The 24,922-nt window shown below is 39.6% G+C and overlaps 1 protein-coding gene across 10 annotated transcripts in view; it reads right to left on the bottom strand.

Annotated features, from left to right (window-relative positions):
* The window catches only part of ADK (adenosine kinase), a 558,353-nt gene that overhangs the window by 484,410 nt on the left and 49,021 nt on the right, over positions 1–24,922 (bottom strand). For all 10 annotated transcript variants that reach the window (XM_001148292.7, XM_009458758.4, XM_016918649.3 and 7 more), the window contains 2 exons: positions 24,248–24,322; positions 754–807 (listed from right to left, as the gene is read on the bottom strand). In XM_001148292.7, the coding sequence (XP_001148292.1) occupies positions 754–807; positions 24,248–24,322 (129 nt within the window). The remainder of the gene's footprint in view (positions 1–753; positions 808–24,247; positions 24,323–24,922) is intronic.

Genomic DNA, 24,922 nt, shown 5'->3' with positions numbered 1-24,922 from the left:
CACTTTGGGAGGCCAAGGCAGGCAGATCACCTGAGGTCAGGAGTCTGAGACCAGCCTGGCCAACATGCAAAACCCCATCTCTACTTAAAATACAAAATTTAGCCAGGCATGGTGGCAGGCACCTGTAATCCCAGCTACCTGGGAGGCTAAGGCAGGGGAATTGCTTGAACCCAGGAATGAGAGGTTGCAATGAGCCGAGATCGCGCCTCCAGCCTGGGCAGCAGAACAAGACTCTGTCTCAAAAAAGTAAAAATAAAATAAAGTGTTTTACCTTGTACCAAACAATTGACATTTACTTTTTCATAAACCAGTGACAGAAACAAAATTATATTTGTCTATCATTATCATGAAGGTGGGTGATCCACCGGAGTAAGACCCAAAAATTAACAGTGACAATTTATTTTTATTTTTTACTTTTTTCTGGTAGAGCAGTCAGAAAGAAAATAGGAACAATTTAATATTTTATCTGGAAAGAGAAAATAACATGACATATTTCCCAATAAGACTTTAGTCTAGATGATGGAATACAACACTACATCTTTTAATGTGAATACAGGAGAAATTATGTCCTGTGTAAACTTTATGTAGTGTAAATTATATAGTGTAGGTTATCATAATTCTGTTAGGATTAAGGTCATAGTGTTAATTATACTTTGTCATTATATAATTTTGAAAATCAGATAATTTACATATACATATATCAAGTTCATAGACAGAGTAAACTATTTACAACCAATGGTTTAATGCACTTACAGTTCCTTGTGTTTGTCTTCAGCCAAGATTTGGTCATTTGGTTTCAGAGAATACCTATATAACAGAAACGAAAATTACACTCTTCATACACACACAGTGTCAACGTAAGTTAGCTGACCTCTTCTAAACAAGCACTCCAACACTGTTATAGGTCTCTGACTTAATTGATAAAACACCAAGAATGCCCAAGTAGACGGTTTTTTTGCTGTTCTATTAGTCATTTCCAGGAACACCACTCCAGGAACTGAAAGGAGATCACCTTAACAATGCTTTGAAGATCTTCAATATTCTTCTGTAGTGAATCATCTGTAATGTCACACTTATTCAGCAGTTCAAAACTGATGCAACAACTACAACGTTAAGTATTTTAGACTTCACAAATAATACGTAAATCATTCATTAAATATATAGTAATCATATACTGTGAACCAGGCTATGTACTAAGTAGCATGACACAGGAGGGAAAGAAAAGCTTTGGAGGGTTTGTGTGTTTTTTGTTTGTTTGTTTTTTGAGATAGAGTCTCACTCTGTCACCAAGGCTGGAGTGCAGTGGCACGATCTTGACTCAGTGCAACCTGTTCAAGCGATTCTCCTGTCTCAGCCTCCCCAGAAGCTGGGATTACAGGCACGCATCACCATGCCTGGCTAATTTTTGTATTTTTAGTAGAGAAGGGGTTTTAACATGTTGGCCAGGCTGCTCTGGAACTCCTGACCACAAGTGATCCAACCACCTCAGCCTCCCAAATTGCTGGGATTACTGGCATGAGTCACCGTACCCGGCCTCAAGTTTTGGAGTTTTTGATTGACCATTTACTAGCTAAGTGACCATAGGCAAGTACTCTACTTCTTTAAGTCTCAGTTTCTCTGGTCATAAAATACAGGTTGCTATAAATACTAGATCAGGGATCTTTCACAGTACCATATATTTGTACTGCTGAAGGTAAACAGACTTTCTGAAGGGTACACAGAAATAGATAAACAACAATGGACAACAATTCCCAGGTCTTCAATTCTCATTCATACTCAACCCTTTCATAAAATTTAAAATTAATCTGCCTGAAAATGGATCATAGGTCCATTTGAAAGGTCATGTTGATTTTCCTCTCTGGTCTCCTCTTTCATAAGTACCTTTAAACCCACTGCTATGGTTTGAATATTTGACCCCCCTCAAATCTCATGTTGAAATTTAATCCCCAACGGGGCAATATTGAGAGCTGGGGCCTTTAAGAAGTAATTGGATCATGACAGCTCCACCTTCATAAATGATTAATCCATTCATGGATTAATGGGTTATCATGGGAGGGGAGCTGGTGGCTTTAAAAGAAGAGAAGAGACCTGAGCTACCATATTAGCAGGTTCAGGCCCCTTGCCATGTGATACCCTGCACCACCTCAGGAATCTGTAGAGTCACTATCAGCAAGAAGGTTCTCACCAAGCGCAGCCCTTTGACCTTGGACTTCTCAACCTCCATAACTGTAAGAAATAAATTCCTTTTCTTATAAAATACCCAGTTTCAGGTATTCTAAGTAACAGAAAATGGCCTAAAATTCACTTTTTATTTTTTTTTATTTTTTTATTATTATACTTTAAGTTTTAGGGTACATGTGCACATCGTGCAGGTTAGTTGCATATGTATGCATGTGACATGCTGGTGTGCTGCACCCACTAACTCGTCATCTAGCATTAGGTATATCTCCTAATGCTATCGCTCCCCCCTCCCCCCACCCCACAACAGTCCCCAGAGTGTGATGTTCCCCTTCCTGTGTCCATGTGTTCTCATTGTTCAATTCCCACCTATGAGTGAGAATATGCGGTGTTTGGTTTTTTGTTCTTGTGATAGTTTACTGACAATGATGATTTCCAATTTCATCCATGTCCCTACAAAGGACATAAACTCATCATTTTTTATGGCTGCATAGTATTCCATGGTGTATATGTGCCACATTTTCTTAATCCAGTCTATCATTGTTGGACATTTGGGTTGGTTCCAAGTCTTTGCTATTGTTAATAGTGCCGCAATAAACAAACGTGTGCATGTGTCTTTATAGCAGCATGATTTATAGTCCTTTGGGTATACACCCAGTAATGGGATGGCTGGGTCAAATGGTATTTCTAGTTCTAGATCCCTGAGGAATCGCCACACTGACTTCCACAATGGTTGAACTAGTTTACAGTCCCACCAACAGTGTAAAAGTGTTCCTATTTCTCCACATCCTTTCCAGCACCTGTTGTTTCCTGACTTTTTAATGATTGCCATTCTAACTGGTGTGAGATGATATCTCACTGTGGTTTTGATTCGCATTTCTCTGATGGCCAGTGATGGTGAGCATTTTTTCACGTGTTTCTTGGCTGCATAAATGTCTTCTTTTGAGAAGTGTCTGTTCATGTCCTTCACCCACTTTTTGATGGGGTTGTTTGTTTTTTCTTGTAAATTTGTTTGAGTTCATTGTAGATTCTGGATATTAGCCCTTTGTCAGATGAGGTTGCAAAAATTTTCTCCCATTTTGTGGGTTGCCTGTTCACTCTGATGGTAGTTTCTTTTGCTGTGCAGAAGCTCTTTAGTTTAATTTGTCAATTTTGGCTTTTGTTGCCATTGCTTTTGGTGTTTTAGTCATGAAGTCCTTGCCCATGCCTATGTCCTGAATAGTAATGCCTAGGTTTTCTTCTAGGGTTTTTATGGTTTTAGGTCTAACGTTTAAGTCTTTAATCCATCTTGAATTGATTTTTGTATAAGGTGTAAGGAAGGGATCCAGTTTCAGCTTTCTAAATATGGCTAGCCAGTTTTCCCAGCACCATTTATTAAATAGGGAATCCTTTCCCCATTGCTTGTTTTTCTCAGGTTTGTCAAAGATCAGATAGTTGTAGATAAGCGGCGTTATTTCTGAGGGCTCTGTTCTGTTCCATTGATCTATATCTCTGTTTTGGTACCAGTACCATGCTGTTTTGGTTACTGTAGCCTTGTAGTATAGTTTGAAGTCAGGTAGCGTGATGCCTCCAGCTTTGTTCTTTTGGCTTAGGATTGACTTGGCGATGCGAGCTCTTTTTTGGTTCCATATGAACTTTAAAGTAGTTTTTTCCAATTCTGTGAAGAAACTCATTGGTAGCTTGATGGGGATGGCATTAAATCTCTAAATTACCTTGGGCAGTATGGCCATTTTCACAATATTGATTCTTCCTACCCATGAGCATGGAATGTTCTTCCATTTGTTTGTATCCTCTTTTATTTCATTGAGCAGTGGTTTGTAGTTCTCCTTGAAGAGGTCCTTCACATCCCTTGTAAGGTGGATTCCTAGGTATTTTATTCTCTTTGAAGCAATTGTGAATGGGAGTTCACTCATGATTTGGCTCTCTGTTTGTCTGTTATTGGTGTATAAAAATGCTTGTGATTTTTGTACATTGATTTTGTATCCTGAGACTTTGCTGAAGTTGCTTATCAGCTTAAGGAGATTTTGGGCTGAGACAATGGGGTTTTCTAGATATACAATCATGTCGTCTGCAAACAGGGACAATTTGACTTCCTCTTTTCCTAATTGAATACCCTTTATTTCCTTCTCCTGCCTGACTGCCCTGGCCAGAACTTCCAACACTATTCTGAATAGGAGTGGTGAGAGAGGGCATCCCTGTCTTGTGCCCATTTTCAAAGGGAATGCTTCCAGTTTTTGCCCATTCAGTATGATATTGGCTGTGGGTTTGTCATAGATAGCTCTTATTATTTTGAGATACGTCCCATCAATACCTAATTTATTGAGAGTTTTTAGCATGAAGGGTTGTTGAATTTTGTCAAAGGCCTTTTCTGCATCTACTGAGATAATCATGTGGTTTTTGTCTTTGGTTCTGTTTATATGCTGGATTACATTTATTGATTTGCGTATGTTGAACCAGCCTTGCATCCAGGGATGAAGCCCACTTGATCATGGTGGATAAGCTTTTTGATGTGCTGCTGGATTCAGTTTGCCAGTATTTTATTGAGGATTTTTGCATTAATGTTCATCAAGGATATTGGTCTAAAATTCTCTTTTTTGGTTGTGTCTCTGCCAGGCTTTGGTATCAGGATGATGCTGGCCTCATAAAATGAGTTAGGGAGGATTCCCTCTTTTTCTATTGATTGGAATAGTTTCAGAAGGAATGGTACCAGTTCCTCCTTGTACCTCTGGTAGAATTCGGCTGTGAATCCATCTGGTCCTGGACTCTTTTTGGTTGGTAAGCTATTGATTATTGCCACAATTTCAGAGCCTGTTATTGGTCTATTCAGAGATTCAACTTCTTCCTGGTTTAGTCTTGGGAGGGTGTATGTGTCAAGGAATTTATCCATTTCTTCTAGATTTTCTAGTTTATTTGCGTAGAGGTGTTTGTAGTATTCTCTGATGGTAGTTTGTATTTCTGTGGGATCAGTGGTGATATCCCCCCTATCATTTTTTATTGCATCTATTTGATTCTTCTTTCTTTTTTTCTTTATTAGTCTTGCTAGTGGTCTATCAATTTTGTTGATCCTTTCAAAAAACCAGCTCCTGGATTCATTAATTTTTTGAATGGTTTTTTGTGTCTCTATTTCCTTCAGTTCTGCTCTGATTTTAGTTATTTCTTGCCTTCTGCTAGCTTTTGAATGTGTTTGCTCTTGCTTTTCTAGTTCTTTTAATTGTGATGTTAGGGTGTCAATTTTGGATCTTTCCTGCTTTCTCTTGTGGGCATTTAGTGCTATAAATTTCCCTCTACACACTATTTTGAATGTGTCCCAGAGATTCTGGTATGTTGTGTCTTTGTTCTCGTTGGTTTCAAAGAACATCTTTATTTCTGCCTTCATTTCGTTATGTACCCAGTGCTGAAAAAAATGTATATTCTATTGATTTGGGGTGGAGAGTTCTGTAGATGTCTATTAGGTCTGCTTGGTGCAGAGCTGAGTTCAATTCCTGGGTATCCTTGTTGACTTTCTGTCTCGTTGATCTGTCTAATGTTGACAGTGGGGTGTTAAAGTCTCCCATTATTAATGTGTGGGAGTCTAAGTCTCTTTGTAGGTCACTCAGGACTTGCTTTATGAATCTGGGTGCTCCTGTATTGGGTGCATATATATTTAGGATAGTTAGCTCTTCTTGTTGAATTGATCCCTTTACCATTATGTAATGGCCTTCTTTGTCTCTTTTGATCTTTGCTGGTTTAAAGTCTGTTTTATCAGAGACTAGGATTGCAAGCCCTGCCTTTTTTTGTTTTCCATTCGCTTGGTAGATCTTCCTCCATCCTTTTATTTTGAGCCTATGTGTGTCTCTGCATGTGAGATGAGTTTCCTGAATACAACACACTGATGGGTCTTGACTCTTTATCCAATTTGCCAATCTGTGTCTTTTAATTGGAGCATTTAGTCCATTTACATTTAAAGTTAATATTGTTATGTGTGAATTTGAACCTGTCATTATGATGTTAGCTGGTTATTTTGCTCGTTAGTTGATGCAGTTTCTTCCTAGTCTTGATGGTCTTTACATTTTGGCATGATTTTGCAGCGGCTGGTACCTGTTGTTCCTTTCCATGTTTAGTGCTTCCTTCAGGAGCTCTTTTAGGGCAGGCGTGGTGGTGACAAAATCTCTTAGCATTTGCTTGTCTGTAAAGTGTTTTATTTCTCCTTCACTTATGAAGCTTAGTTTGGCTGGATATGAAATTCTGGGTTGAAAATTCTTTTCTTTAAGAATGTTGAATATTGGCCCCCACTCTCTTCTGGCTTGTAGATACAGTTTTTGCCGAGAGATCCGCTGTTAGTCTGATGGGCTTCCCTTTGTGGGTAACCCGACCTTTCTCTCTGGCTGCCCTTAACATTTTTTCCTTCATTTCAACTTTGGTGAATCTGACAATTATGTGTTTTGGTGTTGGTCTTCTCAAGGAATATCTTTGTGGCGTTCTCTGTATTTCCTGAATCTGAATGTTGGCTGCCTTGCTAGATTGCGGAAGTTCTCCTGGATAATATCCTGCAGAGTGTTTTCCAACTTGGTTCCATTCTCCCCATTACTTTCAGGTACACCAATCAGACGTAGATTTGGTCTTTTCACATAGTCCCATATTTCTTGGAAGCTTTGATTGTTTCTTTTTATTCTTTTTTCTCTAAACTTCCCTTCTCGCTTCATTTCACTCATTTCATCTTCCATTGCTGATACCCTTTCTTCCAGTTGATCACATCGGCTCCTGAGGCTTCTGCATTCTTCATGTAGTTCTCGGGCCTTGGCTTTCAGCTCCACCGGCTCCTTTAAGCACTTCTCTATATTGGTTATTCTAGTTATACATTCGTTTAAATTTTTTTCAAAGTTTTTAACTTCTTTGCCTTTGGTTTGAATTTCCTCCCGTAGCTCGTAGTTCGATCGTCTGAAGCCTTCTTCTTCCGACTCGTCAAAGTCATTCTCCGTCCAGCTTTGTTCCATTGCTGGTGAGGAACTGCGATCCTTTGGAGGAGGAGAGGTGCTCTGCTTTTTAGAGTTTCCAGTTTTTCTGCTCTGTTTTTTCCCCATCTTTGTGGTTTTATCTACTTTTGGTCTTTGATGATGGTGATGTACAGATGGGTTTTTGGTGTGGATGTCCTTTCTGTTGGTTAGTTTTCCTTCTAACAGACAGGACCCTCAGCTGCAGGTCTGTTGGAGTTTGCTAGAGGTCCACTCCAGACCCTGTTTGCCTGGGTATCAGCAGCGGTGGCTGCAGAACAGTGGTTTTTCGTGAACCGCAAATGCTGCTGTCTGATCGTTCCTCTGGAAGTTTTGTCTTAGAGGAGTACCCGGCCATGTGAGTTGTCAGTCTGCCCCTACTGGGGGGTGCCTCCCAGTTAGGTTGCTCAGGGGTCAGGGGTCAGGGACCCATTTGAGGAGGCAGTCTGCCCGTTCTCAGATCTCCAGCTGCATGCTGGGAGAACCACTGCTCTCTTCAAAGCTGTCAGACAGGGACATATAAGTCTGCAGAGGTTACTGCTGTCTTTTTGTTTGTCTGTGCCCTGCCCCCAGAGGTGCAGCCTACAGAGGCAGGAAGGCCTCCTTGAGCTGTGGTGGGCTCCACCCAGTTGGAGCTTCCCGGCTGCTTTGTTTACCTAAGCAAGCCTGGGAAATGGCAGGCGCCCCTCCCCCAGCCTCGCTGCCGCCTTGCAGTTTGATCTGAGACTGCTGTGCTAGCAATCAGCAAGACTCCGTGGGCATAGGACCCTCCGAGCCAGGTGCAGGATATAATCTCCTGGTGTGCCGTTTTTTAAGCCCATCGGAAAAGCACAGTATTCGGGTGGGAATGACCTGATTTTCCAGGTGTCATCTGTCACCCCTTTCTTTGACTAGGAAAGGGAACTCCCTGACCCCTTGCGCTTCCCGAGTGAGGCAATGCCTCGCCCTGCTTCGGCTCATGCACGGTGCGCTGCACGCACTGACCTGCGCCCACTGTCTGGCACTCCCTAGTGAGATGAACCCAGTACCTCAGATGGAAATGCAGAAATCACCCGTCTTCTGCATCGCTCACGCTGGGAGCTGTAGACCGGAGCTGTTCCTATTCGGCCATCTGGGCTCCTCTCACTTTTTATTAATATAAAAAGGATGACATACTCCTCACCTATTGTGAATGAAACTATACACTATTGTATTGCCTGAGTATAAAAACCTTTTAAGTGTTAAACAAGGAATGATTCATATTTTGTCTGCAAAACTTTTTTTTTTTTTTTTTTTTTTTGAGACAGAGTTTCACTCTGTCACCCAGGCTGAAGTACAGTGGCATGATCGCGGCTCACCGCAACCTTTGCCTGCTGGGTTCAAGCAATTCTCATGCCTCAGCCCCCAAAATAGCTGGGACTACAGGCATGCACCCCCACGCCTGGCTAATTTTCGTATTTTAAGTAGAAACGAAGTTTCACCACATTGGCCAGGCTGGTCACCAACTCCTCACCTCAAGTGATCCACCCACCTTGTCCTCCCAAAGTACTGGGATTACAGGTGCGAGCCACTGCACCTGGCCTATTTTCTTCTGTTTAATAATGTACCAACATTTTGAAGGCAGAGAAGCAACATTTTGAAGGCAGAGAAGAAGGAGAAAAAAAATTTTTTTTAACAAATAAAAAATAATTTAGCAACATTTTAATACATTTGTTATTTTACTCTGTGCTAATTACAATTTAATGACTAAGAGATATTTTAAAATTTACACATTTTGGCTGGCTGCAAAGACATATAATAGGGTAATCAATATGCATGAAAGACTGTAATGCATAAAAATATACTACCTTCATAATGTATGCATGTTACAGGCAAAATATAACTTATGCATAAAATACATCATATAAGAATAGAATCTGGTGTGAAAAGTATAACAGAAATGCAAATTCAAGACAGAAAGGACTATAAAATTTTTAAACATCAAAAAAGGAAGCTGTTTATGTATTTTTATAAATGAATAAAAGGGGTATCAAATCACAATGGTATTTAGAGTCCACTAAAAAGAGTGATTTAGGCCAGGCGCGGTGGCTCACGCCTGTAATCCCAGCACTTTGGGAGGCCGAGATGGGCGGATCACGAGGTCAGGAGATCGAGACCATCCTGGATAACATGGTGAAACCCCATCTCTACTAAAAAAAATACAAAAAAATTAGCCAGGCATTGTAGTCCCAGCTACTTGGGAGGCTGAGGCAGGAGAATGGGGTGAACCCAGGAGGCGGAGCTTGCAGTGAGCTGAGATCGAGCCATTGCACTCTAGCCTGGGTGACAGAGCAAGACTCTGTCTTAAAAAAAAAAAAAAAGAGTGATTTATCAGTATTATATAAAGTTATTAAAAATCATTAGCTGGGCGCAGTGGCTCATGCTTATAATCCCAGCACTTTGGGAGGCCAAGGCAGGCAGATCACTTGAGGTTAGGAGTTTGAGACCAGCCTGGCCAACACAGCGAAACCCCATCAGCAAAACCCCATCTCTACTAAAAATACAAAAATTAGCCAGGCGTGGTGGCAGGCGCCTGTGGTCCCAGCTACTGGGGAGGCTGAGGCAGGAGAATCACTTGAACCTGGGAGATGGAGGTTGTAGTGAGCCAAGATTGTGCCACTGCACTCCAACCTAGGCGACAGAGCCTACTTTCAACTTAGTAGAAAGCTATAACCCAACTTCCCACCATGGCTTTCATAGAATGATGCAAAGCACAGCCTATATTTTGGATGTTTTGTTTTCTAATGGCATAGATAGGTATTCTTTTATAATCAATTCTTACCATGAACATAGTTCCTAAAAATCAGAGACAACAAAATGGTACAGTGGTAGTCCTCAACATTTTTTTCTGCCCTAAATTCCTGGAGAAAAATGACATACACTCCAAAGAATAGAAGACGGGGAAGCAAGAGGGAGCACAGGGAAGGGGCCTCTATATTCTGCCTCTAGCCCCTACAAAGAGAACCACTGAGTGAAAAAAATCACTAGATACAAATCAAAAAACCTGCAATATCATCCTGATTCTGACATTAACTTGTTTTCTGAACTGGGCAAGCCACTTAATTTCTCTAATGAGGATAAACCTACCTATGTCACAAGGTTGCTATCCAGATCAAATAACATTACACAAAAAGTGTCCAGCGCATTATTTAACAATTATGATAAATACTCATCCCTGCCCCCTCTTCCTGGAATCTTCTACCCCTATAAAATGAAGAATTCAATTAGCTCAAAAAGGGAGGAAAGGGCACTTTTAAATGTTCATAACTTTTATGAGAGCCTTTTAATGAGACTGAAACAAACACTTTTTATTCAAATGTGCTCCTCCTCTGAAGACCAGCATAGCACAGAACTTAGTGCCTTGAAAGGCGCAGGAACAGACTGTGAAGTTCTGAAATAGGACAGTCATAAGAGAGGTGCCATGCCTAATGTTGCACAGTTAATGTCAAGTTAAGACTTGGTACATAGCAGATGACAATAAAATATTCTATAAATACTTGGAACTAAAATTGCCTTCCAAGAATTAAATCAGTAAAATTTCTATAAATCTACAAATATTGCCACATAGTCCAAAGAATCCCAACAGTATCAAGTAAAGTTTTACAGAATTGGCAAAACCAATCAGGTAGACAGTGTGGATATGGCAAGATTTTAAACAACATATTTAATTGGCTCTTCCAATTTAAAAAAAAGTTGATTAAAATATATTAGAAAGGAAGAAAATGGGGGGGCAAAACCATTAATCACTACAACAATGTTTGAGACTAAAGCTGGACTGAAACTTAAGAAGCTTATAAAGAAATAGATTAAGAGTAAATCACAGGGTTAGAAAAAAAAGCAAAAAGTTACAAGGTTTATGAAAATAATATTTTTAAATCTCATTAGCAAAGTAAACGAGGATTAAAACTCAATTAGAGAAAGCTGAAAGAATTAAACTAGATTTAAACCTAAATACCTAAAATAGAACTATACTCTTCGTATTCTTTTCTTATGCTTTTTATTTTAAAAATTTTATTGATAATTGTTCAAAATGACTAGCCACATATTTTATTAAAGGACATTTTAAAATTTGGAATTGGAAGATATTGATATCACTGCTTAGCTCTTGGGTCACATCAGCAAAACCGGCCCATGTTATATCAACCTCCCATTTATTTGCTAATACATTTTATTTCTGGCTTCTGTCTCCATATTTGCACTGTGATTTGCCTGGCAGAGGGCGCCACTGACATCCCATTCAAATACAGGGGACCCTTTTAGGCATTACTTTAGTAGATATCTCTGTTGCATCAGGTATTATTGACTATTCTTATATAAACTCATCATACTTCATCAGAGCTTGTCTTAGTTCTGCTTTTTCTTAATCTCATTCTATACTCATTCTTTATCTATCCATCTATTAAATGTTCTAGCTTCCAGCCCACTCCTTTTACTTTTTACTCTTTTTTTTTTTTTAGAAAGTTTCATCTACTGGTTGCTTTAAATACCAGCCACATAATAATAAAAATAGTGCTAGTAATAGCTACCATTTATTGAATAATATTGCGTCAAACTATGTAAAATTAAATACAATTAAAGAGTCCAGGCAAGGCACTGTAGCTCACATGTGTAATCCCAGCACTTTGAGAGAATGAGGTGAGAGGATTCCAAGACCAGCCTGGGCAACATAGTGAGACCCATCTCTAAAAAACAAAAATTTTTTTAATTAGCTGGGCATGGTAGGGCACATGCCTGTAGTCCCAGCTACTCGAGAGGCTGAGGTAAGAGAATCGCTTAAGCCTGGGAGGCTACAGGGAGGCATGACAGCACCACTCACTGCACTCCAGACTGGGCAACACAGCAAGACCCTGTCTCCAGAAACAAAAGGAGTCCAGCCATGACTCTTCTACCCACCAAAAACATAAATCCAACTGTCTCCTGAATATGCCTGCCTGGATACCACAGTCATCTCAGGCTTGAACAAAACTCAATTCAATCTTTCAAGCCCCTCTTCCATATCCTCCTCCTATACTCCCTAACTCATTTGTAAATACCACCATCAGTCACCAAAACCAAAAATTCAAATGTTATCTCTAACTCCTTTACCCTCTTCATTAAATCAATCAAGTCTTACCTTGATAACACGAAAGTATTATTGCACTCTCTCCCAACCATTCTATCATAACTAAAGTGATCAAGTCATCATCTCGCAACAGGTTTATCACTATAGCCTCCTCAAATCTATTGATCCACTACAGACAAAGCAATTCACATAATCCTAAAATATGAATCCAACCATGTCATCTGCCTGCTTAAATCTCTCAAGTGCTCTCCATTGCCAATAATAGAGGCACGAGAGATTTCAAGCTCAGTAGCCAGTAATATTAGCTAACATATGCCAAACATTCAAATAATCTCATTCAATCCTCACAAGAACCCTAATATCCTTATTTTACTCACAAGGAAACTGAGCTTCCATAGATAACCAAGGTCACACAGCTCCAGAGCACACTCTTAACCTCTATTCTATAATGCCACTGTGAAGAAGTAAGTGATTTCTTTCCACATCTGTCTCCTCAATTAGATTACAAGCTGCTTAAAGGCAAAACAGTTATTTAATATTGTATTCCCAGTATTGGGCAAAAGAGTAACCATAAAACATATGCTCCAAAAAGTGTGTGTTGAGCTGTGAAATGAACTGTTAAAAAAGAATCTATGTTTACGTATCCTTAGAAGTACCATTTCCTTCAATATTCAAAGTTAGGTTTGAACATCAAAGAACCCAAAGAACAGCATCTATTTGGGCAAAATGAAGGAAAGTAGTCTGTGTTCATTTAGTATCCATAATTTAGGTTGTTTTTTGAGGAAGCCCCAGAGCAACTCAGGACCAATCACTCAATATGTGAAATGACATAAAGATTCAAATAGCAGTTTATTTCAAATTCTAAGAATTTAGAATTCTGAAGGAGAGAAGCAGAATAACCAAAGACTATCTGCTAATGTAGGTCACAAGGTAGTCAAATAAGAGAAAATATTCAAACTTAAGAAGCATTTCCAAACACCACCAATAATCTAGAATATGTTGTAGAAAAATATATCATATACACAATAGATATAACTTTTTTTGAAGATACCTTTAAAAAATATAAACATATAAAAAGAAATGTAAAATTTTACAATAAACCTAAGCTGTACTGGTTAATATCATATATGCTAATTATATCTATTAAAATTTAATTAACATGAAATAAAATGTTGAAATTCATCAGTTGCACTAGCCACACTTCAATGATCAAAGCCAAATGTGACTAGTGGTTACCATGTTGGATAGCACAGATACACAACATTTCCATAATCATGAAACATTCTAGTGGACAGCACACACTGCTGCAAAGATACTGACCCCAGATTTCATTTGTACTTTATTGACTTCTACATGGTCTGAATTTTTTTCTAAAAAGCATTTGCTTTTAGAATTTTTGAATCTAACAGATTTAGCAAATGATCACTACCATAAGATGTATATGTTTTTAAAAAAAATCAGCCTAACCATTTTGTAACCCATATTAAATGTATTTAAATTTTACGTGTTATTAAAAGATAATAGAAGAATACCTAAAATACAGAAAGAAATATTTGTAGGGATAAGAAAATTTGTTGGTAAAGATCTCTTTTTTCCAAATTAATCCATAAATACAATACTAAACAAAATCCCAGACAGAATATTCAGGTCAATTAAAGACCTAAATATACAAAACATAATGTTGAAAGCTGTAGAAAAAAATATGGCAATAGCTTTATAAAGAATTAATTAAAAGACCGGGCACGGTAGCTCACACCTGTAATCCCAGCACTTTGGGAGGCTGAGGTGGGTGGATCACTTGAGGTCAGGAGTTAAAGACCAGCCTGGCCAACATGGTGAAACCCCGTCTGTATTAAAAATACAAAAATTAGCCAGGCGTGGTGGCACATGCCTGTAATCTCAGCTACTCAGGAGACTGAGGCATAAGAATAGCTTGAACCCGGGAGGCAGAGGTTGCAGTGAGCTGAGATCATGCCACTGCACTCCAGCCTGAGCGACAGTGAAACTTCATCTCAAAAAAAAAAAAAATTAACTACAAAAGTGTCAGAGCAGTTTACAATTCATTTTAAAGCAAAACAATTAAATGTCTAGCTTTTAACCTAACACATGCAGTCTCACTTGACACTCCAAATATTTTTTTCACTTTCAAAGCTAACATACACCCATTTGTAGAAGTAATAAATTTTTATTTATAGAAATAATTCAGTTGTAAATTATTGGCACTGAATAATCAGCACTAAAATTTATGGCCAATTACTTTGAGCATTTTCCTTTTTTTAATTTTTAGAGACAGGGTCTCACTATATTGCCTAGGATGGAGTGCAGTGGCTATTCACAGGCATAATCATGATGCACTACAGCTAAAGCCTCCCAAGTAGCTGGCACTACAGGCAAGCACCACCACAGCCAGCTACTTCGGGCATTTTAGGTTTGAACATTAAGTAACATCTTTCATGCATACTTAGATTAATAAAAACTCATGTAAGGTTTGTATGTTTATTAAAGGTTTAGATCTGTAAGAAAAACACGTTTCCTCAACTACTCCCATCATAAAACTGAGTATTTTCTTTTTTTTTCTTTTTTTTTTTCCTGAGATGGAGTCTCACTCTGTTGCCCAGGCTGGAGTGCAGTGGCGCAATCTCGGTTCACTGCAACCTCCACTCCTGGGTTCAAGCGATTCTCCTGCCTCAGCCTCCTGAGTAGCTGGGACTGCAGGCGTGTGCCACCACACCCAGCTAATTTTTTATTTTCAATAGAGACGGGGTTTCACCTTGTTAGCCAGGCTGGTCTCTAACTCCTGACCTCAGGTGATCCACTCACCTCGGCCTCCCAAAGTGCTGGGATTACAGGTGTGAGCCACCGCGCCCAGCCAAAACTGAGTATTTTCATTTCTACTGATGGTTTTCCTTTCTCAATTATCATTTCATTCATTCTCTCATTCCTCTTACTTTCATATTTATCTAGTGTCAGGAAAAACCAAGGCAAACCTACCTTACACATTCCTTCCCTGCCTTTGTCATCCCTATTAATACATACCTCCATAATTACAGACCAGGGCTCAACTGGAGGTATTCATATGTTCCACATTTCCTATCCCCTCATGCCCACTGTGTCCCTACAGTTTACTAGAAAAGATTCTTTTCAATAATGTACTTTCTGCCACAGGTGTTCCTAATAACTTTCAATTCTTTTTTTGGTGGGAGGGACAGGAGTTTGAGGCTGCAGTGAGTGACTAGGCTATGATTGTGCTACTGCACTCCAGTCTGGGAAACAGAAAAACCTGTCTCTAAAAAAAAAAAAAATCAGAATCAGAAAAATATTTTATCAAATGAATTTTGACAATTAGAACTCACTTTCACAGTGTAAGATACTAATCAGTATATATCTCATTCATTTGGTATATGTCTTGGTCCCCTTGTGCTGCTATAACAAAAATACCACAGACCAGGCTATTTATTTATTTATTTACTTATGTTTTGTTGTTGTTGTTTTATTTTTCTTATTTTGTTTGGGGTAATTTGTAAACAATAGAAATATATTTCTCACATTCCTGGAGGCTGGGAAATCCACGGTTAAGGCACCGGCAAGATTGGTGTCTGGCGAGGCTTTTCTCTGCTTCTAACATGGAACCTTGTTGCTGCATCCTCCAGAGGGGAGGAACACTGTGTCCTCACATGGCAGAAGGAATGTAAAGGCAGGAGAGCTCTCCCTTCAACCTTGAGTCCTTTCACAAGTGTGCTAACCCCATTCGTAAGAGCAGAGCCTTCATAACTTGGTCAACCCCCAAGAGTCACACTTCTTATACTGCTACACTGGGGATAAGTTTCAACATGAATTTTTGGAGAGGATACCATCATTCAAACCATAGCAATATACCACTTATCTATGCTGGGTGCGGTGGCTCATGCCTGTAATCCCAGCACTTTGGGAGACCGAGGTGGGCAGATCACCAGAGGTCAGGAGTTCGAGACCACCCTGGCCAACATGGTGAAACCCTGTCTCTACTAAAACTGCAAAAATTAGCCGGGCATGGTGGCACATGCCTGTAGTCCCAGCTACTCGGGAAGCTGAGGCAAGAGGATCGCTTGAACCTGGGAGGCAGAGGTTGCAGTGAGCTGAGATTGCGCCACTGCACTGCAGCTTGGGTGACAGAGCAAGACTCCAACTCAAAAATAAAAAATAAAAAAATAAAAATATATATATATACATAGTACTTATCTAAATACTTATCTAATGGTGGCTCAAAATGTAGGCTAAACACGATTCGTTTATATCATAAGGTAAGTTTTTAAATATATTTGGAAGAAATAGCCAGGAGTAACAATAGAGAAGACTCTTTTATTGTTAGGGTCCAAAGACTTGTTTTTTATCTTCAAGTACTTATTTGAAAATCAAAGTTAAAGATTAAAACCTTCCAAATATAAAATAGAACTTCAGCTAGCCACTTAGGACCAGCTGCTAGTAAAACATGTAAAACAAAGAGGTTACTCGAGCTCCCAGCAGCGTCATTGATGGCAGCAGCAGGCTGTCTAGAGCAGCTGCTGCAAAGACACTGGCTACAACTGGGGAGATGCAGCCAGGGCTGCATGCTCCACAGAGCCCATGGGAGCTGGGAACAGGTGGGAGCCACACCCACTTCCAAGTTGGCAGGGCTGGAGCCCCACCCTCCTGAGTGCAGCTGCAGCCACCCAGCCATGGCTGTGGACCCAGGTATCCCTGCACTCTCTGGGGCCCGGGAAGTCCCCCTTTCCCCTGCAGACTCAGAAGTGCCTGTTCCCATGCCTGGCCTCTCCTCGATCCCAGCACCTGCTCCAGGGTGGAGCAAAGTCGTGGCCAAGCCCAGGCACTGTCACAATCCAGCAGGTGTGCATGTGCTCGGGGCAGCACTGACATACCAGCCCCCTGCCCCCTCAGCCCCCTCTGGACTTTAGGTGCAGAGAAGCATGGGAAGGAGGCCAAGGTGGGACTGAGGGCAGCTCAATGGGGCCAGCAAGTACCCTCATCACCAACAGCCTGCACACTGTGGACAACATGATTGATGGCAGCAGGAGGCAGACACTCTCCTGGGAAAAAAGGGGTGGGTTCAGGTGAAGCCCCGCCTTCAAGCCAGGGACAGCCTGAAGCATGGGGGCCAGGCTATCAGTTCCAGGTGGGGTCCACTGAGGGGAGTGAGACTCATGGTGCTTTTTCCAGACCCACCCATAGCCGCCCATGGACCAATCAGCACACACTTCTCCCTTGTGAAGCCCATTAAAAACCCTGGACTCAGCCAGACTTACAGAAGAGACCTGGGACTACCAACTGTGGAAAAGAGTTACCCCCTCGGGGTCTCATCTCACTGAGAGGTGAACACTTGTCAGGACGACCTGCCTGCAGAAAGGAGCTACCCACTTCGGGTCTCCTGAGAGCTGTTCTGTTGCTCAATGAAGCTCCTCTCCACCTTGCTCACCCTCCAGTTGTCCCCATACCTCACTGTTCATGGATGCAGGATAAGAAGTTAAGACCCACCAAGTGGCAGGACTGAAACAGCTGTAACACAAACAGAGCTAAAATATGCCTCACCCCACTCAGCATCTTGCAGGCAACAAGAAGGAAAGAAGAGCTGCAGCCCTTCTGAGAGCCCAGACCTAGGGGGTTCCCAATCCAGGGCTGTGACACTCTCTTTGGGGCTCTGTGGTTTCTGGTGTCTCCAAGCTTCTGGGCACCACCATATTATCCTCGTCCAGACGTTGGTTCCTACAGTGGAAGCCACTTGAGATGCATCAGATCCAGCCGCAAGCTTGCATGAAGCCAGCACCTGTGCCAGCGCCTGGAGATGCCCACCCCACCGCAGCAGCCAGCATGAGTGGCTGTACACAGTGGCCAGACCCCATATTCGCTTGCTCACACACCCTTCGCCACGCCACTCTGCACCTGGCTCGCCCTTGGCAGGTGTGGGATCCAGGCTGGTAGCATGAGCCGAACGCAGCCTGCCAGGCCAAACAAGCAGAACAAGCCCGGCAGGCACAAGCAAACCTCAGGCAAAGGCTCCACCAACCACAGTGGCTTCTGGCTGGAAAAGCGACACCCTAAGGATCCTGTGACATCATCACACAGCTGCCAAGTCATAATCACTCTGATCACATTTGCCTGAAATTTTAAAAACAGTGATCCAAAAACATAATGTTGAGTGAAAAACAGCATACTAACAAAGACTACACATAGTATTAGCCCATAAACATTTATCTTCAGGTTATATATGCCTAACAAACATCTGGAGGCATGTCCACCAAAATAACAACACTGATTATATATGTGTGAAAGCTAATCATACAAATTGGGTCATTCTTGTCATATCTGACTAAAACAGGTGACAGGCTGGGGGGAAGAGCACTCAGCACACATAACATTGCTCCAAGAAGGTAATTCTCTGCAAGCCTGGCTGCTGAAACTGCCTGTTGTAATCTGAAAACAGTTTTATCCAGTAGCTACTGAAACAATGAGCTGTGACTTTAAAGACTAGTTCTACTCACTGCAGTCACTCACCAATCAAAGCTTGCCACCTCCCCAAAACTAGTGCCAATGAGCTTTCTTTCAAAACAATACAAAACATTTCACCTTTTTATAAAACTTCCAATCTTATCTTTCTTCTTCAGACATAGCAAAGACCACCTGGTCTGTGTGTATATCCCAAATTTCAATTCTTGCTTCCCATATAAAATGTTCTACATTTATGGGTTTGTCTCTATACTTTATTTTACTTTTGAAATACACGATAAAATTTCAAATTCTTAAGTTGCTCTTTACTTTTATACATCATGATTTTTTTAAAATAGTGACCATGAATTAGTTGACTTCCTGAACAAAATATCTCACACTACACAAACAAAAGAGATCTAATTTTAAACCCATGAATTCATGTCCAACTGATTTTATTTTCTGTTTATTACAGCCTTTGATGTACAACTGACATACAATAAACTGTAGACATTTAAAGTATACAATTTGATACGTTATATACCCATATAAGCATCACACTACCAGTTTTCCCCTAACATAACCTTTATAGGGTTAAGAAAGTTATCGACATAGTTACCTAGGTTGCTTTAAGTTATTTTTTTTAATCAGGAATAGATATTAGATTTTGTCAAAAGGTTTTTCTTTGTCTATTGAGATAACTACATGGAGTTTTCTTAGACTGTTAGGTTAGTTTCTTACTATAGTGAATTACTCTAATTACATTTCTTTTTTGTTTTGTTTTGTTTTGAGACAGATTCTCAGGCTGTCACACTGGCTGGAGTGCAGTGGTGCAATCTCGGCTTACTGCAACCTCTGCCTCCCAGGTTCACCCGATTCTCCTGCCTCAGCCTCCCGAGTATCTGGGATTACAGGCACACACCACCATGCCCAGCTAATTTTTGTATTTTTAATAGAGATGGAATTTTGCCCTATTGGCCAGGCTGGTCTCAAACTCCTGACCTCAAGTGATCCATCCACCTCAGCCTCCCAAAGTGCTGGGATTACAGGCGTGAGCCACCACACCCAGTCTTCTAATTACATTACAAATGTTAACCTGCTCTACATTCCTGGTACACTACTTAATTCTGCAATAAATGATACACAGAGTGATAATGTGGGTAAGTCATTTTCAACTTTCATTATGAATTTGTATTCAAAGTTGGGAAAACAATTATAGATAGATAACAGAATGAAAACATCAACCTTAAAAACACAGTTAATAGAAGTAAGGAAATAGAAAGATGGAAGAAGTAGCATAGGAAAGAATAGGGGCACCAGTAATCTCGTTCTCCATAATGAGAAGTCAACAGATTCCATTGAAATTTGGGTTTTTTTGTTTTGGTTTGGTTTGGCTTGGTTTATTTTATTTTATTTTATTTTATTTTATTTTATTTGAGACAGAGTGTCAACTCTTGTCACCCAGGTTGGAGTGCAATGGTGCGATTTCAGCTCACTGCAACCTCTGCCTCCCGGGTTCAGGCAATTCTCCTGCCTCAGCCACCCGAGTAGCTGGGACTATGGGTGCGTGCCATCACACCTGGCTAATTTTTGGTATTTTTAGTAGACACAGGGTTTTGCCATGTTGGCAAGACTTGAACTCCTGACCTCAAGTGATTCACCTGCCTCAGCCTCCAAAAGTGCTGGAATTACAGGCGTGAGCCACCACGCCCAGCCTGAAATTTGACAGAACAAGAAATTTTAAGAAATGTAAGTATAGTATATTATTTAAAAGTACAAGGTAACCAAAAGAACTAAAATCATTAAAGTAACTGTATATAGTAGTATTTTCTGACTGGGAAAGTGTGTTTTAAAGTTTCTATCTGATTGTCTTAGGATAAAACACATCTCCCAGTTTATCCTAGACCCCCAGCACATTTCCTATTATATTACCGTAAGTCAAATTTACACATTTATAAATTCTTGCCTTACCCTTTGACATCTGAGTTTAGTCAAATATACTTACAGGGGTAATCCCCAGGATATAAAAAAAAGTTTCAAAAAAATTATTGTCCCCCATAATTACTTATATTTCTACATACTATCAATGAACAATAAGAAAATAAAACAATCCCAATTTACAATGGCATCAAAAATAATAAAATTAAATTTAACCAAAGAAGTGTAAGACTTATGCACTGAAAACCTACTAAACACTGCTAAAATTATTTTAAAAAGACCTAAGGCTAGGTGCAGTGGCTTACACCTATAATCCCATAACTTTGGGAGGCCAAGACGGGCGGATCACAAGGTCAGGAGTTTGAGACAAGCCTGACCAACATGGTGAAACCCTGTCTCTACTAAAAATACAAAAATTAGCCAGGCATGATGGCACACGCCTGTAATCCCAGCTACTCGGGAGGCTGAGGCAGTAGAATCGCTTCAACCCGGGAAATGGAGATTGCAGTGAGCTGAGATCATGCCACTGCACTCCAGCCTGGACAACAGAGCAAGATTCTGTCTCCAAAAAAAAAAGACCTAAATAAATGGAAAGACATTCTGTCTTCATAACTTGGAAGACTTAATCATGTATTTATCTATACATTCAATGTAATTCCAATCAAAATTCCAACTGCCTTTTTTACAGAAATGAAAAAGCTATCCCCAAAAATTCATATGGAATTGTGAGGGATCTCAAATTAAAAATTAATAATAATAATAATAATCTTGAAAAACAAAGTTGGAGGACTGACACTTCCTGACTTCAAAATTTACTACAAAGCTACAGTAATCAAAACAGTGTCGTACAGGCCAGGTATGGTGGCTAATGCCTATAATCCCAGCACTTTGGGAGGCCAAGGTGGGAAGACAACTTGGGCCTAGGATCAAGCCAGACTTGAGTTTGAGACCAGCCTGGGCATCATAAGGAGACCCCGTTTATACAAAAAAATTTTTAAAATAGCTAGGGATGGTGGTACCTGCATATAGTCTCAGTTACTTGGGAGGCTGAAATAGAAGGATCACTTGAACCCAGGAGTTCAAGGTTTCAGTGAGCTATGATTGCATCACTGCACCCCATCCTGGGTGACAGAGCAAGACCCTGTCTCCAAAAAAAAAAAAAAAAAACAAAACACACATACACAAAAACACCAATGTCATACTGGCATAAGGACAGACATATGTATCAATGGAATAGAATGGAGTCCAGAAATTTACCCATATATCTATGGTCACCTGATTTTGTCAAGAGTATCAAGATCATTCAGTGGGGAAAAGAATAGTCTCTTCAACAAATGTTGTTGAGACAACTGGATTTCCACACGCAAAAGAATAAAGTTGAACCCTTATTTCATACCTTATACAAAAATTAACTCAAAATTGATCAAATGCCTAAATCTAAGACCTTAAACTACAAAACTCTTAGAAGAAAATACAGGCACAAATCTTTGTGATCCTGGATTTAACAATAGATTCTTACATATGACAGCAAAAGCATAAGCAACAAAAGAAAAATAAAATGGACATCATCAAAATTTAAAACTTTTGTGCATCAAAGGATACTATCAAAAAATTAAAGTAAATCCCTAGAATGGGAGAAAATGTTTGCAAATCATATGCTAGCTGATAGGGTCTAGTATCCAGAATATAAAAAGAACTTTTACAACTTAACAAAAAGACAACGACCCAATTAAAAAATGGGCAAAGAGCTTCAACATTTTCCCAAAGATATACAAATATCCAATAAGCATATGAAAAGATGCTAACATCAAAAGTTTTCAATAGAAAAATGCAAATCAAAATCACAATGAGACATCATTTCACACCCACTCATATGGCTATAATTTAAAAAATAAAAAATAAGCTTTGGCAAAGACGTAGAGAAACTGGAACACTTATGCACTGCTGGTAGGAATGCAAAACAGTGCAGCTGCTTTGGAAAACAGTTTGGTGGTTTCTCTAGAAGTTAAACACAGAATTACCATGTGACCCAGCAGTTCCACTCCTATGTGTATACCCAAGAGAAATGAAAACACATTCCTACACAAAAGCTTATACATGAATATTCATAAGAAGCATTGTTCCTAATAGACAAAAAATAAAAACAACATAAGCGTCCATCAACCAATGAATGGATAAACAAAATGTGGTCTATCCACACAATGGAATAGTCCACTATTAAAAGGAATGAAGGACTGATACATGCTACAACATGGATGAACCTTGAAAGCATTACATAAGTAAAATAAGCCCAAACACAAAAGGTCATATAAATAAACACAAAAGATCATATATTATTATATGATTCCATTTCTATAAAATGCTCAGAAAAGACAAATTCATAGAAAAACTAAGTATACTAGTAGTTCCCAGGAGACTGGGCTAGAGGAGGGAATAGCAAATGACTACTTACTGGGTATGGGATTTCATTTTGGGGTGATGAAAATGTCCTGAATTAGATAGTGGTGATGGTTGTACAACTTTGTGAATATACTGGCAGTCACTGAATTGTATACTTTATAATGGTTAAAATGATCAATTTTATGCGATATAAATTTTGCCTCAATTTTTTAAAAAGTAATTATTCTTGGGTACAGAAATCAGGGTGTGTGAGGAGAGGGGGGATCTTGCTTTCTCATCATTAATCTTTTTTACTACTTAAATTTGCCACATAGTAGTGCTCCCGTTATCCGAGGTAGATGCATTGTAAGATGCCCAGTGGGTATCTGAAACCATGGATAGTACTGAACCATATATATATAGATACATACATACATATATATACACACACACACAAACACACACACAGTTTTTCCTACACATACATACCTACACATCATACTATGATAAAGTTTCATTTATAAATTAGGCACAATAAGAGATTAACAACAACTAACTAAAAATAGAACAACTATTAAAATATACTGTAATAAAAGTTATGTGGACGTGGTGTGTGTCTCTCTCTCAAAATGTCTTATTACACTGTCCTATGGGTAACTGAGACCTCGGAAACTGAAAACAAGGACACAAGTGGGGACTATTGTACCAAATGGCCTCAAATACTTAGGTAAATAAACAAACTGATTTCTCAGCTAAGTTGAAACATTGGAAGTTACTAATAAAGCGGAAACAGCAGAGCTTCATGTCCTCTGAATTATATCCTGCATGTTCTCTTGTCTTCTCTAATCATCTTTCTTCTCCCATTATAGCTTCTGAGAGGAAACCAGACTGGGCACATTCAGGGTAGAATGTCTGTAGATTATGATACCATTATAGACGTAGCTCACTGACAGTAGTTTAAAAGTTGGGGAATTAAATAATTAGGTAAATTATATAAACTTTTCTCCTTCCAAATAATAAGCAAAAAAGTTTTAAGTAAAAATAGCAATGTATATAAGTTTTCCCAAGGAAAATTGTACTCAGTTATTCAATAGTTAATGATAGCACACTTGCTATCACCAAACTTAAATTTCCTGAGTTTTCCTTTAATTGAAGACATTCGGTGGTAAATTCACTTCTAAAGTTTTCATCCATTCTTCTTCAAATATAAGTTCCACATAGTGCATATGAAGAGTTTAATACTTACTTATCAAGGAAATCTTTGTCCACTACAGCAGAGATGTCAAGCAGAGGATTTCCCATTCCAAAGAGAATATTTTCTCTAAAAAAACACAAAACACAAGTTAGAAATACTTCTAAAAGTAAGTTGATATGTAAAAGGTACACAAAATAAAAATAACTATCTTCATTTCAACCTGAAAATAAACCTAACACACCAGTTTATTAAACATTTGCCTATTATACGTAGAACATTTTAGAGGTAGCATAAAGACATTTAGAAAAAAAGATGATTATCAGAGAAAGATGCAAATCAAAACTACAATGAGACACCATCTCACACCAATCAGAATACCTTTTTTTTTTTTTTTTTTTTTGGACACAGAGTTTCGCTCTTGTCGCCCAGGCCGGAGTGCAATGGTGCAATCTCAGCTCACTGCAACCTCCACCTCCCAGGTTCAAGTGATTCTCCTGCCTCAGCCTCCTGAGTAGCTGGGATTAAAGGTGCCTGCCACCATGCCTGGCTAATTTTTGTATTTTTAGTAGAGATGGGGTTTCACCATGTTGGCCAGGCTGGTCTCGAACTCCTGACCTCAGCTCATCCACCTGCCTTAGCCTCCCAAAATGCTGGGATTACAGGTGTGAGCCACTGTGCCCAGCCCAGAATAACTATTACTAAAGAGTCAAAAAAAAAAAAAAAAAA

Source organism: Pan troglodytes, chromosome 8, assembly GCF_028858775.2.
Source record: "Pan troglodytes isolate AG18354 chromosome 8, NHGRI_mPanTro3-v2.0_pri, whole genome shotgun sequence".
NCBI lineage: Eukaryota > Metazoa > Chordata > Mammalia > Primates > Hominidae > Pan > Pan troglodytes.
Note: the sequence above shows the minus strand (reverse complement) of the source record. Positions and strands in the feature narration are given on the sequence as shown.